At 36.5% G+C, this 23,543-nt stretch overlaps 1 protein-coding gene and 1 pseudogene across 6 annotated transcripts in view; one reads left to right on the forward strand and one right to left on the reverse strand.

Annotated features, from left to right (window-relative positions):
* The window catches only part of CCDC18 (coiled-coil domain containing 18), a 109,953-nt gene that overhangs the window by 81,919 nt on the left and 4,491 nt on the right, over window positions 1-23,543 (reverse strand). For all 6 annotated transcript variants that reach the window (XM_073008570.1, XM_073008571.1, XM_073008569.1 and 3 more), the window contains exons 4-9: window positions 21,614-21,772; window positions 16,914-17,020; window positions 15,295-15,423; window positions 6,458-6,554; window positions 2,870-2,991; window positions 781-1,072 (exon numbers count right to left, since the gene is read on the reverse strand). In XM_073008570.1, coding sequence (XP_072864671.1) covers window positions 781-1,072; window positions 2,870-2,991; window positions 6,458-6,554; window positions 15,295-15,423; window positions 16,914-17,020; window positions 21,614-21,772 — 906 coding nt within the window. The remainder of the gene's footprint in view (window positions 1-780; window positions 1,073-2,869; window positions 2,992-6,457; window positions 6,555-15,294; window positions 15,424-16,913; window positions 17,021-21,613; window positions 21,773-23,543) is intronic.
* LOC119625813 (large ribosomal subunit protein eL42-like) lies at window positions 18,033-18,593 on the forward strand (annotated as a pseudogene).

Here is a 23,543-nt window from a genome sequence, read left to right on the forward strand (position 1 = left end):
CAGTTTGGAATAAATTCACCATATGACCCAACAATTCTAGTCCTAGGTATTTACCCAAGAGAAATGAAAACATGTCCAAAGACTTGTATGCAAATGTTCATATAAGCATTATTCATAATATCCCAAAGTGGAAACAATCCAAATGTCCATCAACCAGTGAATGGATAAATCAAATGTAACGTATCTATATAATGAAATACTATTTGGCAATAAAAAGAAATGAAATACTGATATCACAACATGAATGACTCTCAAAAACATTAAGAATGCAAAAGACCAGATGCAAAAGAGCACATATTATATGAGTTCATTTATGTGAAATGTCCAGAAAAGACATCTATAGATGCAAAAACTATTAGTGTCTTCCTATGGGTAGAAGGGAGTACAGGGCCTAATTATAAATGGGTCCAAAATACCTTTTGGGGATGATAGACATGTTTCAAAGTTGGATTATGGTGATTGTTACAAAACTTGCAAATTTACTAAAAATCATAGATTAGTACACTTAAAATAGGCAAATTTTATGGTATGTAAATGATACTTCAATAAAGCTGTTTAAAAAAATTCTGTGCCATTCTAATATATGGCATCTGAGAAACTGGGAAAAAGTGTACAATGGTTAAGTGCAGGAAAAAAAACAGAGATTAGATAGAAGAGAAATTCAAGACTAAAGAGGAAAGAAAAAAATTAGAAGCTAATAAAGCAACCACAAAATGATAGTCTTTTCTAAAACACTTTAGTAAAATTCTTCTTTTCCATTAAGTAATCACACATACTTACTGGCAACTGGGATATAATCTTTTCCATACTTCTTAGTTCTACCCTTGAACTTTCAATTTCTTGTTGACATAAATCTAGTCGCTCATTCTGTGCTGCAACACGGACCTTTAATTCTCGGTTTTCATTCATTAAAGAAAATTTGTCTCTAAGTATTTCGTCTTTGTTCTCTAACTCACTCTCTAGCTTCAAAATACTTTGTCTAGATTCAGTTAGTTGGGCCATGACTTCTGAATTTTTCACTGCCATGATCCTTAGTTTTTCTTTTCCATTGTTATTTTCTTCTTTTAACTGCCTATGAAGAAAAGAGAATAAAAATGAAAATAAAATATATATGCATTCATTTTCAATCACATTTATTTAATCTCACTGTTAAAATTTTTTGAAGCTTAATTCTAAAATAATACCTGCTCACGTTTACTAAGTACCTACTTTCTGCATGCCAGGCACTCACAACTTTATGTGGTTAGCACTATTATTACTTCTTATTTACAGATGAGGTAACTGAGGCACAGAAAGGTTAAATAACTTTCCCAGTGTCTCACAGTAAATGGCAGGGAAGGACAGCCCTACTATCTTGAAAGCATTTCTGCTCCCTGTTTAATTATATAAGACAGGAAATCTAACTCCAAAATCGCTGACATAGCATTTCGCATTATCAACAAAGTTTTGGATTCCTAAAACAGGAGAAAAAGTAAACTGGCTCTACATAATTGTACAATCAGCTTAAGAGCCCAGCATCAATGACTTTCTCTTCTTACAAGAATTTTTTTTTTTTTTTTTGAGATGGAATCTCACTGTGTTGCCCAGGCTGGAGTGCAGTAGCGCGATCTTGGCTCACTGCAAGCTCCGCCTCCTGGGTTCATGCCATTCTCCTGCCTCAGCCTCCCGAGTAGTTGGGACTACAGGCGCCCCCCACCACGCCCAGCTAATTTTTTTTTTTTTCAGTAGAGATGGGGTTTCACTGTGTTAGCCAGGATGGTCTCGATCTCCTGATCTCGTGATCCGCCCGCCTCAGCCCCCCAAAGTGCTGGGATTACAGGCAAGAGCCACCGCACCCGGCCCTTACAAGGATTCTTTTAAGAAATACTGCATCAGCAACTCTTAATGGCACACTGGGAGATACTGTGTTGAAAAACTTAAGACATTTTAGAAGGGTCAGACTCCAGATGTGAAGTTTTAAAAATATCTTAACCAATTTATTTCACTTATATTTGAAATACGAAAATAATATTTTTTTGGAAAATATAAAAATAACGTAACTTAAGAAATCATACGTAATTAAATATACAAGAATTCTTTCATGAAGTATAAACATTTTAAGTGATGAAGGATTGCATCATAGTGTAATTGGCAGCATTTTTCTTTCTTAAAAGTAGATCTTGCAATCGATAATCAATTCTAGAAAATACTCTAGTAAAAAGCATCTTTACTCCCTTCTCCTTGGCAAAAATACTAAACAGACTATCTTAAGGAAAGTACGGCAAAATTAGACAAACCAGTTATTCTGATTGCTTCCTGCTCCCCCCTTTTTTTAAAAAAATTAACAGTTTGAAGTGATAAAGACTGATTAATATTAACCTCGGAAAGCTGATGGGTGTTAGTTTTAAGAGGACAAGATATACTAAGAGAGAGTATAGGAGTCAGAAGACTTTGATCTTTCAAAGACCTTCAGTAAATTCTGGCTACTCTCGGGGCTTCTGTTTCTTTACTTATAAAATGAGAAGTTTGGACTAGGTAATTTTTTATGATTTGAAAAACACTTTTTATTAGAACATTGGATATTATACACATTTTACTAGCGAGTTAATGTGGTCATACATCAATGACATTATGTCTATTAATTTTCCCGAAATATATGCAAAGCAAATATGTTGATCAGAACTTCTCCATATTTAAAAGTATATTCGCATTAATACATTTTACTTCATTTCTAATTCTAACTCGATAGCTAGAAAACAGTTTCAGTCATGAAGCCTATCCTTCTATATAATGTAAGCCCAAAATTTCAACATATAAAATATTGTTTAAAAATGTTTCAGTTTTTTCCATCTCCACACAAAAATCCTTTTTCTACAACAGAATACTGTACCTTAATTTCTCTTTCAGAATTTCAAGTTCACTTTTATATAGACCACACTTTTCTTGTAGCCTTTTATTTTCTTTTTCACAGTTAATTAGATTTCTCTCTAATATTTCTTCTTCAACTTGAACCTAAAACAATAATTTAAGTGGACATACTAATGTGGTTGTAAGTTTTAGGTGTTTCAAGCTAAAAATGTAAGTAGTGATTTCAGAAATAAGCAGGAATGTAGACTAAGAATTTCATATATTTAAGTCCCCAGCCTCATAGTGAAAAGTAGCAAAGTGAAGTCCCTGGGCAGTAACAAAAGACAGAGAAAAGGATGATACTACATGTCCAGAAAACCTGTAACAGATAGGCAATTGCATCAACTGAAAGCAAAAATTCATCTAGAGCTGCTGTGTACGAGTTACTAAAGGTTAATTTTAGTGCAAATGTTCCAGAGAAGTTGTTTTTGAAATTTTAACCACAAAATTTACCAATGAAACCACAGCCTAAAATGTAGAACAGATAAAAGCACCCAGGATACAGTGTTGAGAGGAGAAGATTGGGTATATCTGCCCCAATTCCTTTGTTACCCTGTTACATCCACCTAACTATAGGGCTTTGCTGAGCATTGTTTGCAACTGATAATCCTAAGTGTAAAAAAAAAAACCTGTCTCTTACATTCTTCTCTCTTTTTTCCATAAAGTCCTTCTTCTCCCCAAGAATATTCCTCCTACTAGGTCTTCTACCTCCCCTTACTGATCACCTTATTAAAAATCCCTTCTAAGATATTTCTTTCCCACAAGCACCCTCTCCAAGACTCTCAAAACAGCCTTCTTATTAACTAATTCACATTTAAGATTTCAATACCTTGTGAGACCCTAATATTTTACACTGCCAAGTGATATTCACAGTTTTACTGCAAAGGAATGACCACTTTGTAATCAACTGCAGACTTTCTCCTGGATCTCAGTATTTAATATTGTTGGTAACTTCTCCTCTAAAATATTTTACCATGTAGCTGTCATGACAATATTACACTTGACTCTGGCCACTCTTGTTTTCTTTGCTTCCTTTTATTAACTCATAATTCCTGCTCTTTTCTTTCTATTTATTCTCTCAAAAGTTTAGTGAATTTCTTGACTTTCCTTATTGCAACTATATTATGAGAAATACTCACCCCAAGTTTCCAAAATCCCTCCTATCCTCCTTACGCTATGAAAATTTCTTAAGCAACATCTTAACTTATGGGACCAAAGACATTTAATTCAAAATCCTTCAATTTCCTTCCACCTAAAACTTTTTTCTCTTTTTATCCACAAAGAAAAGAAATGTCCTATTTCATTAAAAAAAAGAATCTCACTTCTGCTCTTGGACTATCATCTTGCATATCGTTCAGACCCTTGTGCCATCTTTTATTCCTTATAATTCTAGCATCTTCAATCTCTCCCTACTAATAAGTTCAGGGTACCCTTAGGTGCTTTACCACAGCTTCTTCACCTTAACTTAGCTTCTTTCTTCTCTTCCATTTGCCGACTTTCCCAACCCGCCACACACACTTACTTCCTCTTCACCTATCATATGTAAAGAATTGTCTGTTAGCTACCTCTACTCTCTCCCTTTCCATCTCTCCCATTTCAGAGGTTGTGCCTTCTATTTTAATAAGTTGCTCTCTACAAAGTATCCAAAGACTCCCTGTATAAAAACCAAGAGCCCTGTCTCGTTCCTCATCTTTCTAAAATTTTTTTCTGATTTTTTACAGACAGGGTCTTGCTCTTTCACTCAGGCCTGAGTGCAGTGACATTATCAGGGCTTAATGCAGCCTCTAACTCCTGAGTTCAAGCAATCCTTCTACCTCAGCCTCCTAAGTAGCTGGAATTACAGGCGTAAGCCACCACACCTGGTTCAGTCCTCATTCTTCTTGACCAGTTTGCAACATCTGGCACTGAAGATCACCACCTTTTTAAAATGTTCTATCACCTTGACTTTTCATATTATACTTTCCTGATTCTCTAATGTTTTAAAATAACTTATCGATATCTTTCAAAAGCTAATCTATCTGTTCTTTATCTCCCAGGGTATCTTCCCTCTTGTTCTCATTCTATATGAACTCTGTCAATGTCCAAGGCTTCTACCACTTTAATTCAGTACTGTCAATTCTCAAAACTACAGCCCTAGTACAGATTTCTATATCGAAATCCAGACCTATAGATACAAAAGCCTACTAGAAACCTGTAACTGGTTATTCTACAGACATTTCCAAAATAGAACTCATTAACTTTTTTTCCTAAATTGTCTATTTTGATTCATGATGCAATCATCCAGCATTCACTCAAACCAGCAACCTAAAAATATCCTATATTCTTCTTTCTCATACTGCCGGCTTCTAATGCATTCAAGTGGTCACTAGATCCCACTGATTCCCCAACTTTAACATCCCTCATAGCTATCTACTCAGCTCCTTCATCTTCAATATCTCTTGCCTTGTCTTTTAAAGTCTCCTTGACTTGTTTCTCACCTCTCAAATGCATCTTCACATGATATCAGAGTGAGCTTCCTAGAACATAGATTTTGAATCATTTTCCCTGCTTAACACCATTCAATGATATACCACAATATTTGAGATAGCGTAGCAGCTCAAGCATTGCCTACTCTGTGAAGCCTTCTTTGGGCCCACCAGAGTTTATTAACCACCGCCACCTTCATCCCACCCTACTACACCTACCTCTTATTTCTATATTATACTTCGTATTCCAAAATACTGAAATTATTTGTTTATATATTTGTCAATCTTACTAGACAGTGAGCTCTTTAGGGTAGGTATCATGTGTTATGTATCACCGAATCTCCCAGAGACTAGCACAGTACCTGGCATGTAAAAGGAATTTCATAATTGTTTAATAAATGAATACCCATCTTCTCATTCTACCGTTCTACCTAAACATTCCTTCCTCTGCCTTTCTACCTTTGTTTGAACAGAATCATAAACTTCCTCTGCTTTCACTGTTATCTCAAGATGGAAGCTCCCATATTAGTATCTCTTTACCAGATCTCTCTTTTGAGCTCATTATCTGAATATCCAACTGTGGTATTCCTCCACACACATTTCATTATCGTGTGATATTACTTAAAGATACTAAAAGAATATAATAAATGAATGTAATAAACTCACTATATTTCTATATCAAATCAGTTCAAGGAACCTTCCCTCTGAGAGGCAGAAGCCAGCCCCTCTCAGAGTAGCAGACTCAGAGAGACCAGTTGAAGGCTACATAATCTGTCTTCATTTTCACTGAAGTGATAAAAATGAATTTCTTTCTTCTACTTCTCTAGCTCCAATCTCTGTTCACATATTCCATCCTTCTCTATATTTTGTTCCTTCTCCTCTCTCTACTCTTTTCCCTCTTTGGATAAAAAAGTTTCTGCTGATAATAAAAGGGTTGGTAAACATCATCCTTAACTAACATTTACAAATTGTTTATTTAAATGATTTTATAAGATCATAAAAATTACTCTCTGTCTCAACCATAAACATATTTTAATTATTCCTATCTTTATTGTTGGAATATAGAGAGTAATACAAAACACTGAATTTGTACAACTGCCTCTTACCTTTTCCAGTTTTTCAGCCACTTTCTTTTTATATTGTTGGAAAGCGTTACTCAGCTCTTCAGCATTGTATAGTGCTTCATTCCTTTGTCGTTCAGCTCTAAAATTTAAAAAGAGATAATGAATAAAAGTAAAGAATGTTCTGCATTTGAATAGTTAAGTTCCAAAGTAATCTTTAATTATAAGGAATAATTGGAGAGAAACAAATTTCTCTGTACTAAAAAGAAGTATTAGGCTTAACGTATAAAACGAAGAATGTAGATCATACTACAAAAACTTTCTCTATCAATATGAAAAATAAAATATAACACAAAACAATTATAAACATAAATGTTGAAATATATATAAATTCTTATGTGTTGGCAATTTTTTCCCCCATCTGAAAAAGACAGATTAGGAAAATAGCCTGAGGCTGGATGATAAATTTTCAAAGGTTAGGAATTACAAAATCAGTCTATTGTCTAGAATATTAAATATACTCAGTAAATTCTGTGACCTTTGCAAAGGTCAAATAAATTTCAAACAAGTATTTAAAAAAATGTTAACTTCTATTGATACCAGATATAAAAATCTAGACAACAAAAAACATAACCACCACTAAGCACTATTTAAGCCTAACCTTGTTGCCTCATCTCTTAGTTCCCTATGCTTCTTGTAATGAAATGAAAATTTGGGGCACAATACATTGAGAATACTTGGTCAATATCACACTGACGCCTAAAAATATTTTAATATTTAAACCTATTCCCATCATATTCTTTCTAATGTAAGTGAGGTTAGTGACCCTCCTCTTATCCAGGATGAATTACTCTATTTATAGTCTGGATCTTAACTCTTAACCCTTCAGAAATGCACTCTAGCTTCTGTATTTTCATTCCCTCTGTTGGTTATTTTGCCACAAGTATAAAAAGTTCAAGTAAAAGTTTTCCTAACTTCTTGAATCTATGTGGTTAAGTATGTCTATCTGACTCCCAAGTTTCAGATAAAGGAAAGTAAGGACAACCAAGGATTTCTCTGAAAATCTATAGGAATATAATCAATTCCTGAATGTGCACAGGTACTGTTCAGAGCAAAGGATACCTGTATTTCTCACTTAAACAAACAAAAACCTTCCCACATATTGTGCTTTCCTCTATCATTCTTCTTTTCTTTCTTTTTTTTTTTTTTGCGACGGAGTTTCGCTCTGTTGCCCAGGCTGGAGTGCAGTGGCGCGATCTGGGCTCACTGCAAGCTCCGCCTCCCAGGTTCACGCCATTCTCCTGCCTCAGCCTCCTGAGTAGCTGGGACTACAGGCGCCCGCCACCTCGCCCGGCTAGTTTTTTGTATTTTTTTTTAGTAGAGACACGGTTTCACCATGTTAGCCAGGATGGTCTCGATCTCCTGACCTCGTGATCCACTCATCTCGGCCTCCCAAAGTGCTGGGATTACAGGCTTGAGCCACCGCGCCCGGCCTCATCCTTCTTTTCAAGCCAGACTTATCCACTTTACACTTATCTACTCTTCCTCGCTTCCAATTTGTAAAAAGTAATGACATATTTCAGTCACACACAAAAGTGTGGATAAATATTACCATGTACTTCCAATCATGTTTTAATGAATCTTCACTCTTTGTCTGAAAAGGCTACAGAAGACAAACAAAACATCACAAATAAAGTTGAGGTCCTTATGTGTCCTGTCCAAATCCCATTCCCCTGACTTCTTCCACAGAGGTAACCCTATCCTGATTTGGGTGTTTTTTATTTTGTACATTCATGTTAACCTACACCCACAAATAGTATATATCACAGTTCATCTATTCTGAGAGGCACATTGTTTTCACTTTTTGTTGTGTGTGTGGAGATAGGTGTCTTGCTATTTTGCCCGGGCTGGTCTTGAATTCCTGGCCTCAAGTGATACTCCCACTTTGGCCCCCTCGAGTGCTTGCATTACTGGAGTGAGTCACTGTGCCCAGCCTGTTTTCGCTTCTGTTTTGTTTTTTTTTTCTTTAATAACCACCTATAGTCTTACCATGGTTTCACATTTTTAACATCTCTAAAATTTTTATGTGCTGGGTATGGTGGTTCACACCTGTATTCCAAACACTTTAGAAGGCTGAGCCAGGAGGATTGCTTGAAGCTAGAAGTTAGAGACCAGTCTGGTAAACACAGTGAGATCATCTCTACAAAAAGTTAACTGGGAATGGTGGTGCACATCTGTGGTCCCAGCTACTCTAGAGGCTGAAGCAGGAGGATCCCTTGAGTGCAGGGATTTGAGGCTGCAGTGAGCCATGATCGCAATGCTGCATTCTAGCCTGGGTGACACAGCAAGACCCTATCTCTAAAAAAATAAAATAAAATAAGACAGTTCCAGGTGGGGGTCCATAAAGTGCCGCAGCCACAGCCAGCTACCTCATGCTCAACAACAGTGCCTAGATGCTCATCCTGGGGCTGGCACCTGCAAGTCCCCCTCGGGCCAGGTAACTGAAGCTGTGAAGGTGGCAATCAGCATCGGGTACTGCTGCATTTACTATGTCTACATGTACCAGAACGCAAATGAGGTGGGGGTAGCCATTCAGAGGAGCTACCCACTGCGGGTCTCCTCTGAGCTGTTCTGTCGCTCAACAAAGCTTCTCTTTGTATTGCTTACCCTCCACTTGTTTGCGTACCTCATTCTTCCCAGACACAGGACAAGAACTCAGGACCCACTGAATGGTGGGGCTAAAAATGCTGTAACACAAATGGCTGAAACACACCCCTTGTTCACCACGTTGCAGGCAACAAGAACAAAAGGCAAGAGAAGGAGAGAAGAGCTGCAGCCCTTCGGAGAGCCCAGACCTACGAGCTTCCCGAGCCAGGGCTGTGACACCCTCTTTAGGGCTCTGTGGTTCCCGGTGTCTCCAAGCTTCCGGCACCACCACGTTCCCTGGTGTCAGCCATGGAAGCTGCTTTATGCTACGCCTGGTCTAGCCAAAGCCTCACAGGGAGCTGGCGCCTGGAGCTGCTCACACTACCACAGCTGGCGTGCCTGGCTATGCATAGTGGCCGGTGCCTATAGTTGTTCACACACCCTTTGTCATTCTGCACCTAGCTCACTCTTGACAGGTGTGGGATCCATGGTGGTAGCTGAGTGGGCGGAATGAGCCCAGTAGGCCAGAGCAAAACTCAGGCAAAGGTGCCACTGGCCACAGAGGTTTCTGGCTGGTGAAGCAACACCCCAAGGATCCCAAAACAGCATAGAGTGCCTCCTGCTTCCAGAAATCTGTAAGTATAAAAATTTCTTCCTTCATGTCAGTCATGTGTCTGTATCTTACCATACCTGATTAAAACAAACCCCGAATACATTCTAAAATATGCATTAAAGCCAGGCACAGTGGCTCATGCCTATAATACTTGCACTTTAGGAGCCCAAGGCAGGAGGACCGCTTGAGTCCAGGAGCTCAAGACCAGCCTGGGCAACACAGTGAGACCCCATGCCTAAAAAAAATTTAAAAATGAGTCAGGTGTGGGCCAGGCACAGTGGCTCACGCCTGTAATCCCAGCACTTTGGGAGGCCGAGACGGGCGGATCACAAGGTCAGGAGATCGAGACCATCCTGACTAACACAGTGAAACCCCGTCTCTACTAAAAATACAAAAAATTAGCCGGGTGCGGTGGCAGGCGCCTGTAGTCCCAGCTACACGGGAGGCTGAGGCAAGAGAATGGCGTGAACCCGGGAGGCGGAGCTTGCAGTGAGCCGAGATTGTGCCACTGCACTCCAGCCTGGGCCACAGAGCGAGACTCCGTCTCAAAAAAAAAAAAAAAAAAAAAAACAAAATTAGTAAGGTGTGGTGGGGCAAGCCTGTAGTCCTAACTATCTGGGAGGCTGAGGTGGGAGGATCGCCTGAGCCCAGGAGTTGGGAGCTACAGTGAGCCACGATCACAGCATTGCACTCCAGCCTGGGTAACAAAGCAATACCATATCTCTCAAAAAAAAATTAAGACTATACGTATCTTCTGTAGATTTTTTCTTATAGTTTTTCTTATTTGATTTTAATTTTTTATTGAGTAAAGTACAGAAATCCTAATTCAGTGAATGTTTTAATAATGTGTATACTTACTTAACTACTATCCCAATCAAATAGAGAACACTTCCAGCTCCCCTGTGTACCTTCCCAGTGAGTATTCTTTACCCCAAAAAGGTAAGCACCATTTGGACTTTTAACAACATATGTTAATTTTGCCTATCCTTGATTTGCTATGGAATTATACAGTATTCTATTGTGGCTTCTTCTACTGAGCATTGTATGTGTGATATTAACCCATGTTGTTACATAGTTGTAGCTGCTCTTTTTTACATTAATTATGTGTATAATTAATTATGTGAACATACCACAGTTTATTTATCGATTACACTGTTGATGAACATTTAGCAATTACGAATAAAATTACTTTAACTTTCTTGTACATGTCTTTTAACATAGGGACTAAGTTTTGTTGAAATGAATGGTGGATCCTAAGGTAGGCTTGTGTTTACCTTTAGCAGCTACTGACAGTTTTCCAAAGTGGTTCTACAAATTTACACTTCCATTAGAAATGCAGAAGAGTTTCAATTCCACATCCTCGCCAAAACTTGTTTTTGAGAGTCTTTTCCATTTTAGCCATCGTGGGCCATAGCGGGCCTGATGTTTCCATTTGTCGTCATTGTTTTGACTAGTTTAGTTATTTGTGGGCAGATTTTTAATTATTGATTTGATATCCCTAATAGCTATATATACAGACACACATATATATGTATACACATATATAGATGCACACACACACACATATAAATATATGTATTTTTTTTTTCAGGTTTTCCATTTATTTTAAAGTTAGTTTTGTTAAATTATATTTTGCTAAGAAATTTATTTAGTCTAAGTTTTCAAATGTATCATCTTTAAAATGATTCAGTTATTGGTCTTATTTCTTACATATTTCTTATGGCTTACCGATTTATAGCTAAATGTGTAGTTTGGGAGTCCCTTGTCAATCCCAACACTTGTGCCTTTTCTGCTTTATTAATCTTGTCTGATGCCCATTTTCTTGTTCATTGTGAAAATAACCACATTTAGGTTTTGGTAATCCTTTATATTGTTTCATTGTTTTCTATTCATCCACTTCATCCTTATCTTTATTATTTCCTTACTTCTATTTTCTTTGGTGTTCATTGTTTCTTCTGATGTCCTCCTTTCCCTGACCACACAATTGGCTATTTTAGTTCATTAATTTTCAGTCATGATATAATACATGTATATAAGGTTAAATTTTTTCCTCTAAGAGTGTCTTTATGTACAGCCTACAAGCAGTGATGCACAATTTTTTTTATATCACTCAGTTCTAAAGGTTTTCTAATTTATTCAATAGTCAATGAACACCAGTAAGCCTGGTTTTACATTTCCAAACATACAAGATTTCAAGGAGTTATATTCTAACTTAACTGAACTGTGGTTGGAGAAAACAATACACACTACATCAATCTTTTGGAATTTTTTCAAATTCATGCTATCTGGCATAGTGAGGTAACAGATTACATCTGCTTGAAAGAACGTCAATTTCAAACTGTTGACTACAGGGTTCCATATGCACATCCATTAGATCAAGAATATTAATTGTCTTACTCAACACTTCAAGTCTTAATTTTTTGTTACTTAACAATTCCTGATAAATGTATAAAGAATTTTCCCCATATGACTACAGATTTGTTCTTTCCTCCCTGAAATTGTGTTATTTTTCTTATGTATTTTGGGACTAAATTATTAGATACATATAAGTTTAGAGTCTTTATAGCTTGCTGGTTTAGAGTCTTTATATCTTCTTGACTAAGTGTCACTTAAACATTATATGAGTCATTTTAATGTTGGTAATGTTCATTGCATTGAAGTCTATTCTGATCCTAATACAGTAATATCAACTTTGCTTTGGTGGGTATTTGAAACATTCCTTTCCATTCTTTTTTTTTTCTTTTTTGAGACAGAGTCTCACTCTGTCATACAGGCTGGAGTGCAGTGACATAATGTCGGCTCACTGTAATCTCTGCCTCCTAGGCTCAAGCAATCCCTTTCACCTTAACCTCCTGAGTAGCTGGGACTCCAGGCCTGTGCCACCACACCTGGCTAATTTTTATATTTTTTGTAGAGATAGGGTTTCGCCATGTTGCCCGGGCTGGTCCTGAACTCACAAGCTCAAGTGATCCACCCATCTCGGCCCCACAAAGTGCTAGGATTACATGTGTTAGCCACCGCACCCCGTCTGCTTTCAATTTTCCTGTGTCCTTATGTTTTAGGTAATCTCTTACAAACAGCATAAAGCTAAACAATCTCTCCCTTTACACTGGCTTTTTAATCCATTATGATTAATCTTCTCCACCCAAAAAATAGTCCTTGCAAAGGTTTTGATCTTTCAATCTCAGAATGTGCCAGTCTATTTGTGCTGCTAGACAAATATCATAGTCTAGGTAGTTTATAAAAAACAGAAATGTATTTCTCACAGTTCTGGAGGCTGGCAAGTCCAAAATCAAGGCACTGGCAGGTTGGTAGGGCCTAATCTCTCTGCTTCCAAGATGGTGCATTAAATGCTACATCCTCCAAGGAGGAGGAACACTATGTTCTAATATGACAGAAAGGAAAAAAGGGACAAACTCCCTCTGTCAAGCCCTCTTATAACGGCATTAATCCGTTCATGAAAGCAGAGCCCTTGTGACCTAAGTACCCCCTAAACGCTCCACTTCCCAACAGTGTTGTATTGGCATTAAGTTTCCAATACAAAAAATTGGGTGGACACATTCAGACCACAGCAGAAAGTCAATATTCATTTTAGTTCTTCAAAAAGCTCCAAGAGTCTTCATATCATACCTCTACCTAAAAATCTCAATTGGCTACTTATGCTCTCCAGGTTAAAATACAAATCCTTTGGTATAACACACAAAGTCATTTACAGTCTGGATCCAGTGTGTCTTTCATGTCTCATCTCCCACTACACCTATTTACTTATAAGAACATAAAATTACTTAAGAGTTCTTCAGCAATGATACTCTTTAATATGTCTATACCTTTGCACATGCTGCCCAGAATGTGTCTGTTCCCACTTACTCACTTTGTGAAGCCAAAGTCAATACTTAGCTGGGCGCAGTGGCTCAGGCCTATAATTCCAGCACTTCGGGAGTCCGAGGAGGGTGGATCACTTGAGGTCAGGAGTTTGAGACCAGCCTGACCAACATGGTGAAACCCTGTCTCTACTAAAAATAAAAGAATTAGCTGAGTGTGGTAGTGCATGCCTGTAATCCCAGCTACTCGGGAGGCTGAGAAAGGAGAACTGCTTGAACCCGTGGGGCGGAGGCTGCAGTGAGCCAATATCACACCACTGCACTCCAGCCTGCAAGACAGAGTAAGACTCCATCTCAAACAACAACAACAAAGTCAATACCCTGAAAATCATCTCTTATCTAAGTTCTATAGAGGAAACTAGTAGCTCTTCCTCTTTATTTTTTCTTGGCAGCTATACTGTGAATGTGGTCTTCATGTATTATTATCTCACTATTTTAAATAACCATATGCAAAGCTTATCTGAGTAAGTAAAGTGTGAATTCTAGAATATTTAACCACAAAGTTTATATAATAGTTACGAATTATTAGTATTTATTAAGAGGTACCTTATATTTCTTTTTTTATTTACTCTTCATATCTATCCATATAAAGATAATATCATTTTTATTTAATGAAATGAATGAAAAAAACCTGAGATTTCAAAAGGTTATATCATTTGGCCAAGGTAACAAAGCCAATGAGAGGTAAAATCTAAAAATTTTCTACCTAACTCCAAAACCTAAGCATTTTCTTTTTTTTTTTTTTTTTTTTTTTTTTTTGAGACGGAGTCTCGCTCTGTCGCCCAGGCTGGAGTGCAGTGGCCGGATCTCAGCTCACTGCAAGCTCCGCCATCCGGGTTCACGCCATTCTCCTGCCTCAGCCTCCCGAGTACCTGGGACTACAGGCGCCCGCCACCTCGCCCGGCTAGTTTTTTGTATTTTTAGTAGAGACGGGGTTTCACCGTGTTAGCCAGGATGGTCTCGATCTCCTGACCTCATGATCCACCCGTCTCGGCCTCCCAAAGTGCTGGGATTACAGGCTTGAGCCACCGCGCCCGGCAAAACCTAAGCATTTTCTACTAATATTTGTAATATTGCTTAGTACAGATTATGGCTTTATACTGTATAAAAACTGCTATAATCCTATTTCATTATAAAATCTTATTAGCTTAAACTAAAAAAATTTAAATCTTTATCACTTTAAAAGTGAACTGGCATTCAGAGTTAATGGTTCCTTGGACAGAGACACTTAAAAGACTTTATCTCAAGATATAATTTATACGAAATAGATATTTTTGTACTACTTATATATTTCTAAAGGAAGATCCAACCACACATTCTCATGCATTGAGTTTCTTTCTCTATGAGGCAAAATTTTCTTTTTAAGAGTTCATTCAACATTTTATTTAGTTTTATTAGAGGTAATATTAATTTACAGGCTTTTTCCCTGTTAGTATTTTAAACTCAGTATACTGATTTCAAATAGGCCACAGAACTTAATTTCAGAAATAAGTATCATTACACTGATAATCATTATCAGTTTTGTAGAAATTCAGCCCAATCCAGAATGCTAATAACATAATTTCCACACACAAACATTTTAATGGAAAATTTCAAAAAATTAATAGATAAAAAGAACATTAAGTTATTCTATTGCCAAATCTCTGAAATTTTTTCACTTAAAAAATTAACTAGAATTTTAAACAGGTAATATATTCTTTTATTCCCTTTCAAAAAAATGTATTTGCTTTAAAAACACATACCTTTTTCCTTGTTTGGTTTGTTCAAGTAAGTCCACCTTTAATTTTATACATTCCTCTTTGGACTCCTGCAAACTCTGTTCCTTTTCAATTACCATTTTCTGGCTCTGTTCCAGCTTATTTTCTGCCTCTCTATACAATAAAGGATACTTTGTTTTAAGACTACTAAAGAGATTATCCCAGGTATGCAAGAATAATTTAATATTAGGAATTATATTTGTTTAAATCAATGAGTTAAGCAAAACAATATACAAAAAGAGACAGAGAAAAAGGTATATTCATCCCTTGTTAATTAAGAGTTTTTTTAAAAATAAAAGAATACTTTCACCAGATGATAAATATATCTGAAGTAATAACTCACATCATATTTTATAGTCAGATACCAGAAGCATTCCTGTATAGTTCGGAAACTAAATAAGGATGACTGTTATCATCCCACATCCAACAACTTTACTAATAGTTCTACCCACTGCAAAAAGCAAATATGAAAAGGTATTAAGAAGTATAAATGCTGAAAAGGAAAGACAAAATTTTTTTCTTTTTCCTACTCTTTGAGTCAGAATCAAAATTTTCTTTATTTGCTGATAATACCATTAGCTACCAATTACAAAATAATTATATTACACAAAAGTCAGTAACCTTCCCATACACTAGCAATGAACAAAGTAGGAACAATTCACAATTACTAAAAATATAAAATACCTACAAATAAATTTAAAATAATATATGTATTACACAGAAAATTACAAAACTCTGATGGACATAAAAGACAACTTTAGTATGCAGCAAATCATTTGCAGAACTTGTGAAACACCTCCCAACTTGGTTCAGTATGCCAGAGATAAGGTCTGAGAATTTCTAACAAGTTCCCAGGTGATGCTACTATTGCTGGTCGTTTAACTATATTCTCAGAATCACTCAGAGTAATATGTTATTTAATATGCATATATTTCCCATTTTATTCAAAGCAGAAGAGAATAAATTATAAAGTGCCTGATGGCAAGGCATGACAGCTCATGCCTATAATCCCAACACTTTGAGAGGCCGAAGCAGGAGGACTGCTTGAGGCCAGGAGTTTGAGACCAGCCTGACCAACATAGTGAGACCCCGTCTCTACAAAATAAAAAATAAAAAGCTCAGCTGGGCACAGTGGTGTGTGCCTGTAGTCCCACTACCTGGGAGGCTGAGGCAGAAGGATCATTTGAGCCCAGGAGGCTGAGGCTGCAGTGAGCCATATTGCATCACTGCACTCCAGCCTAGGTGACAGAGTGAGACCCTATCTGTAAAAATAATAAAAGTGTTTGACTCCTTTACATTTCTTGAACTCCCTTTGCAATACTGAGTATATACTGCTAAGTAGGTGAAGAAATGAACTAATTCATATTTGACAAAAGCATGTAAATAGGCATCTCACCTTAGTCTTTTTTAACCCCTATATACTGCATGCAACCTACAGCCAAGAGGAGTTGTGATTGACTAAAAATAGATTCAACGAGTTCTAAGACAACTGAACACCATTAGGGTATGTAAATATATTGGGTGTGGGGAACAAGATTTAACAAGATATAACAAAATGTAAAAGTAGCAAATAAAACTTTGAGAGCTATAAAAAGTATATTTACCTCAAAACTTTATCTTGAGCTGAAACCTCTGCTTCCAAATTTATAATCTGTTCTTCTAAGATTGGGACACTGGCTGCCTGCTGTTGAGCAAATTCAAGCATGGAAACCTAAAATATAAAAACAACTTTTATAGTACTTTCAGAAAATAAATTAACCTACTTGGCCCTTAGTTTTTTTCCTGTCAGATGAGGGGGTTCAACAGGGCTCCCAAATCATTGCTCAGATATAAAGCTTCCCATCTATTCCTTTGATCAACATTTACATGGGCATATCATCATTATAAGCCAGCCCTGGCATGTAAGCTCCTGGCATTACCTTCAACTTATAACTGAAGAGTTATTTAGGGGAGAAAACAGAATCTCTACTAATAAGCATCTAGCAAGATTAAATTTACATAAATTAGAAAAGTAAATATAAAACATCAAACTATAAACAATTATGAAAGAAAATATTTATTGAATTTTTATGATTTAAAGACCTAATTATAGAATACATGCTTACTAGAAAGAATTTATTTTTTTTTTTGAGACGGAGTCTCGCTCTGTCGCCCAGGCTGGAGTGCAGCGGCCAGATCTCAGCTCACTGCAAGCTCCGCTTCCCAGGTTTATGCCATTCTCCTGCCTCAGCCTCCCGAGTAGCTGGGACTACAGGCGCCCGCCACCTCGCCCGGCTAGTTTTTTTTTTTATATTTTTTGTAGAGACAGGGTTTCACCGTGTTAGCCAGGATGGTCTTGATCTCCTGACCTCGTGATCCGCCCGTCTCGGCCTCCCAAAGTGCTGGGATTACAGGCTTGAGCCACCGCGCCCAGCACTAGAAAGAATTTAAACACAGAAAAGCATAATGACCCTATAATCTGTATTATAAAGAGAGTACAACTACTATAGCAGGATGGGAACCCACAATCTAAATGGTATGGAAGAAAGTATCAATAAGATAACTATCACTGAAAAAGAAGTTTAGAACATGAAGGCACAAGGTACTGTAGAGGACAGAAGTGAGGACCCAGTGAAAAAGCAGGGATACAGTTCAACGTATCTGCAAATAACAGTTATCCTTTTTCCCACTCCCAGAACACCAACAGCAAGGTGTTGGCATACTAGGAAAGAGGCAGAAAGTTTATTATCAGAAGAAACTGAACAGAAGAAGCTTGAGACTGTGGGACACTAAGAATAATGAGCAGGAATGAAGTACAGCTGTAACAAGGGAATTAATATAGAACGGTTAGCTCCACCTTACTACTCTATTTCGTTTTTGGTTATCCCACAGGTGAGAAACTAAAGGATTCTTTGCTGGAGAAACTCAACAGCTCAAAAAAAAAAAAAAAAATCTCTTTCCACGCTGATAGCACTCCCACAAACATGGTGAACATTCCTAAAACCTGCAGGACTTTCTGTAAGAAGTGTGGCAAGCACCAACCCCAGAAAGTGACACAGTACAAGAAGGGCAAGGATTCTCTGTATGCCCAGGGAAAGTAGTGATATGACAGGAAGCAGAGTGGTTATGGTGGGCAGACTAAGTAGATTTTCCAGAAAAAGGCTGAAACCACAAAGAAGATTGTGCTAAGGCTTGAGTGCATTGAGCCCAGCTGCAGATCTAAGAGAAAGCTGACTACTAAAAGATGCAAGCATTCTGAACTGGGAGGAGATAATAGCAGAAAGAGCCAAGTGACCCAGTTTTAAGTGTTATCTTTTGTTTTATTATGAAGACAATAAAATCTTGAGTATATGTTAAAAAAAAAAAAAAAAAAAAAGGAAAAGAAAAACATCTCATACTGATACTGTTTGGGAGCTGGCAGGTGTTTCCCTACACAAGAACCACCTCCCTAACCATCACCCAGAAATAGTCCACTGGACAACAAACCACCAATCTGCATTTAAATGCCTTTCTCTTAAATATGAATAGCTAAAATACTAACATCTGAAAAAAAGCTTCTGTTTTTTTTTTTTGAGACGGAGTCTCACTCTGTCACCAGGCTGGAGCACAGTGGGGCAATATCAGCTCACTGCAACCTCCGCCTCTGAGTTCAAGCAATTCTCCTGCCTCAGCCTCCCGAGTAGGTGGGGCTATAGGTGCACACCACCATGCCCAGCTAATTTTTGTATTTTTTAGTAGAGACAGGGTTTCACCATGTTGGCCAGGATGGTCTCGATCTCTTAACCTTTTGATCCACCTGCCTCGGCTTCCCAAAGTGCTGAGATTGCAGGCATAAGCCACCACGCCCGGCCCAAAAGCTTCTAACATAAAGTCAGAGGCCTAAACAAAAGAAAAAGGAAAGGAAAGCAAACACGAAAAAAAATCATTAAATCTTCAGCGTGCTAAGAGAGAATACATTAGTATGTTATGAAATACAAAACAATCAGAACAAAAAAAACTTTAGAAACTGAAAAAAGTATGACAGCCAAAATAAAAGATTCAATAGAAGTGCAAAAAATAATGTTGAGAATACCTCCTAAATAAAAATCACATGGCCAGGCACTGTGGCTCAATCCTGTAATCCCAGCATTTTGGGAGATGGATGGATCGCTTGAGTCCAGGAGTTCAAAATCAGCCTGGGCAACATGGCAAAACTCCATCTCTACAAAAAGACAATACAAAAACTAGCCAGGCATGGTGGCATATGCCTGTAGTCCCAGTTACTGGGGAGGTTACGGTGGGAGGATCACTTGAACCCAGGAGGTCAAGGTGGCACTGAGCTGTGATTGCATCATTGCACTTTAGCCTGGGTGACAGAGCAAGACCTTGTTTCAAAACAAAACGCTTATATTTAAAAGACAGGTAATAACAAATGTTTGCAAGAATGTGGAGAAAAGGGAATCTTCATATGCTGTTGGTGGGAACGGAAATTAGTACAACCATTATGGAGAACTGTTTGGAGGTTCCTCAAAAAACTAAAAATACAGCTACCATATCCAGAAATCCCACTGCTGGGCATATACCCAAAAGAAAGGAAATCAGTATATTGAAAAGGTATCTGCACTTCCATGTTTGTTGCAGCACTGTTCAAAAGCTCATACGTGGCCTGAAATAGGTGGCTTCCCTAAAAAATATTTCAACAACTTAGAAAATGCTGAGCTGAGAAGTACAATACTAGTATCTTACTTCCTCGCATAACCACTGGTGTGTTTATATCCTAAAAATAAAGGTTAAAAATGCTATTAGTTCAGTAATTATTAAATTATCTTTATGTCTCTTTTCTTACTTTAAATCACTAGCAATCATGACTTTAAAAAGAGAGATTATCTATAGTTGAAGAAAAATTTTAAAAATAAGCAGAAAAAACGAACAGACAAATCACAAAGAAATCTAAATGGCAAACAAATATACCGAAAAGATAAATTTTGTACGAAATCAAGAAAAACAGCATTTTTCCCTCAAAGTGAACAAGAAAAGATGAGGAACCAAATGTAAATGCTTGAAAAACATTACTTCCCTAAAATATGGTCATTCTGCCTCTGGAAATCTACCCTAGAAATAATCTCAAACACTAAAGAAGTTTTATGCTCATTGTTGCATTTTGTTTTTCCTGTGCTGAAATATTCCCTAATAGCATTTTGTTTTGTTTGAAAAAACAGAAAAGAAAAATAAAGTCTTCCCATAACTGTTCTATTTAAAACTACATATAATGTATATATACAATGTTTATAAAAGTAAATAGTGAAAGCCTCACTCCAACCTTCCAATCTCTCTCGAAGTTATCAACAGTGTGAAGCATAGTTTCTACCTTAATATATCACATGTATATATATTTACATACAAACACACACACAGACACACAAACACTTCTTATAAAGAGGAAAACTAAGATTATTGTATGTGTGTACTGCTCTGTAATGTTTTTCTGCCACTAAATATATTAGGTAACAGTTTTTGAGTGCTGACTACACATAGACACTGTTTTAAGTGACTACAAACATTATATCATTTAAACTTTATCATGCTCCATATAAGTCAAACAACTTTGCATCTTAGTACTAGTATATTTACCTCATTTTTTTAAAAAAAGGTTTTGTTACAATCTATCTTATGGGTATACCATAATTTACTATGTCTCCATTATTGGATATTTTGGTTTCTTCTAATTTTTTGTGTAATACCAACCATTTAGTAAAAAAATAGGAAACCACTGAAATACGGAAATTAACTAAGTTACGCTATAATCACATGAAATATAATGCTACCATAAAAAATGATCAATGGAAAAGCTATGTAAATGCATCAGAAAATGCATAGACTATATATACAGTAAAAAAACAGAAAACACCAAAACTATTTGAAACAGTCTGGATTCAACTATGTATTAAACTGGTAAAGCGGTTTCTAGGTGGAAACTCTGGGTGATCTTTCTTCCTCTTTTTGCTACTTTTAAATTTTTCAACAATGACAATGTGTTGTTTTAAAAGGGAAGATAAGTAAGTTATACTTCCTTTGTATAAAAAATAAGACCACACAAATTGGTAATCTTAACACCTTAAGAAGCTGACTTATCTAAATGCAAAACTGTAAAGTTCCCTTCAATCATTTTCAGATATAATTCATACAATACTGGTTTTATAACATGTTGATACTATAGTATTATAATGAAAATTACTTCACATAACACATTAAGGCATTGTGGCAATACAAGGACTCTTTTTCCAATTATAAATCTTAAAATAACAACTATTTTCTGCTGGCAAACTTGTCATTTCAAGATACATACTTTTGCTCTTGACTGTGTTAATTCAAAGTGGATAGATTCAAATTTTGTCATTAAGGAATGATTCTGTGTGACCAAACAAGCATTCTGTTGCCTAAGTTTATTTAGTTTCTCTCGAAGGCTTTTAATCTCCTGATCCACAGGGGTAGAAGATGAAAACATCTGAAAGAATGAAAAAGAACAAATATATTTTCAATTATTTCAATTAAGGGTTACATGTAATTAATGGAAAATTATGAGCAATTATTAATAAAATGACTAAGCAGCTCAGAAAATGAGTTAAAATACTTAGTGAGTATTGACAAGGATATGTGGAACCACCAATACTCTCTCCTCCACTGCTGGTGGAAGTATATACAAGTATAACCTGGAAAACAGTGGTACACTTTGGGAAACTGGCTGGTATTATCCAGCAAAGTTGAGTATGCTAAGAACCAATAATATCATCCCTAGATATAAACCTGATAGAAACTTTTGTACTTTTGCATGTGCAGATATAAAACTATTCACAGCTACATTGTCCACAAGAGATAATAAATGCGAAGAACCCAAATGTCCACCAACAATAAAATGGATAATAGGTAAAATATTATTTTATCTGTATACATAGTTTTATTATATTCTTTTTATACATATTTTACAAATTTTAATTTTCATGAGGATTGTGATTTTCAAAACATTTCTTTTAATTAACTTTATTTGGAGTGATTTATTTATGCAATTCAAAATTCAAAACTATATAAAAGAAAAAGTATACACAGAAGTCTCTTCCCATCTTTAATAGGTGGGTAACCACTTCTATAAGTTTCTTGTTTAGTCTTCTAGTGATTCCATACACATACATAAGCAATACAAATTACCCACTTCCCTCCTCTCCTTATGCAAAAACTAGCACATTAGATACAACATTCTGCACCGTGCATTTTTTTTTTTAACTTGGAACAATATACACTGGCAATCTCTCCATAATAAATACACTGACAAACTCCTTTTCTCAACTGCATAGTTTCCATTGCATGAATAAACCATTATTCAACTAACCGCCTATTACTAGATACTTGAACTATTTCTAATCTTTTGATATGATAAACAATGCCTAATGTCATATCCTGCAGGTGTATCTATAGTATCGTTTTCCAGAAATGGGAGTTCCAAGTCAAGGTAAATGTATTTGTAATTTTGGTAAATATTGCCAAATGCATCTCAGTTGGGGTTATATCACTGTACATTCCCACTAGGCTATGTACCCGTACCCAATATCACCTACAAAATAACATCTCAAACATCTGTATGTTTAATAATTCTATAGGTAAGAACTAGGTAAGGTACTTAGGTATAGTTTCATTTTGAATTTATCTTATTATGAGGAAATTGGACACCTTTTCATTAGTTTGGATATCACTTTTACTTCTTTTTCCCTTCATGTCTTTTGCCCATTGGGTTACTGACCTTTTTGTTCTCAGTTTCTAGGAGCTCTTTACACACTAGATTATCCTTTTGTGTTTGATAGGCATTACCATTATTGTTTTCCCAATTAAGGCACATATACAGTAAGAATGATCAGCAATTTGAATGAGGATAGAGATCAAATTTCTTGGAATTACATACCATGTAAACATGGAATTTGAATTTGTTTCTAAAAAGTAGGTTCAGACAGCTTCATTAAGTAGCTTCCTTACAAAAAAGAAAGCTCTTAATGGTTGGCTTTCCGAAGTGGAAAGAGCAAATATGTATCTGAAAAGATTATGTGCAACCATATCTGTGTATATGCATGTAGGGAGTGCAGGGAACAAAGAATAGGAAGAGAGTGTAAAACGAGATAAAAGGGTTGAGTGAGGAAGAGGAATAAATGCAGGGAGATAAATATATGATAGAATAAGAAAAAGGAAGACAGTTTCAGACCAAGCAAAGATCTCTAACATCATGGACAAAA

Source organism: Chlorocebus sabaeus, chromosome 20, assembly GCF_047675955.1.
Source record: "Chlorocebus sabaeus isolate Y175 chromosome 20, mChlSab1.0.hap1, whole genome shotgun sequence".
Taxonomy (NCBI): domain Eukaryota; kingdom Metazoa; phylum Chordata; class Mammalia; order Primates; family Cercopithecidae; genus Chlorocebus; species Chlorocebus sabaeus.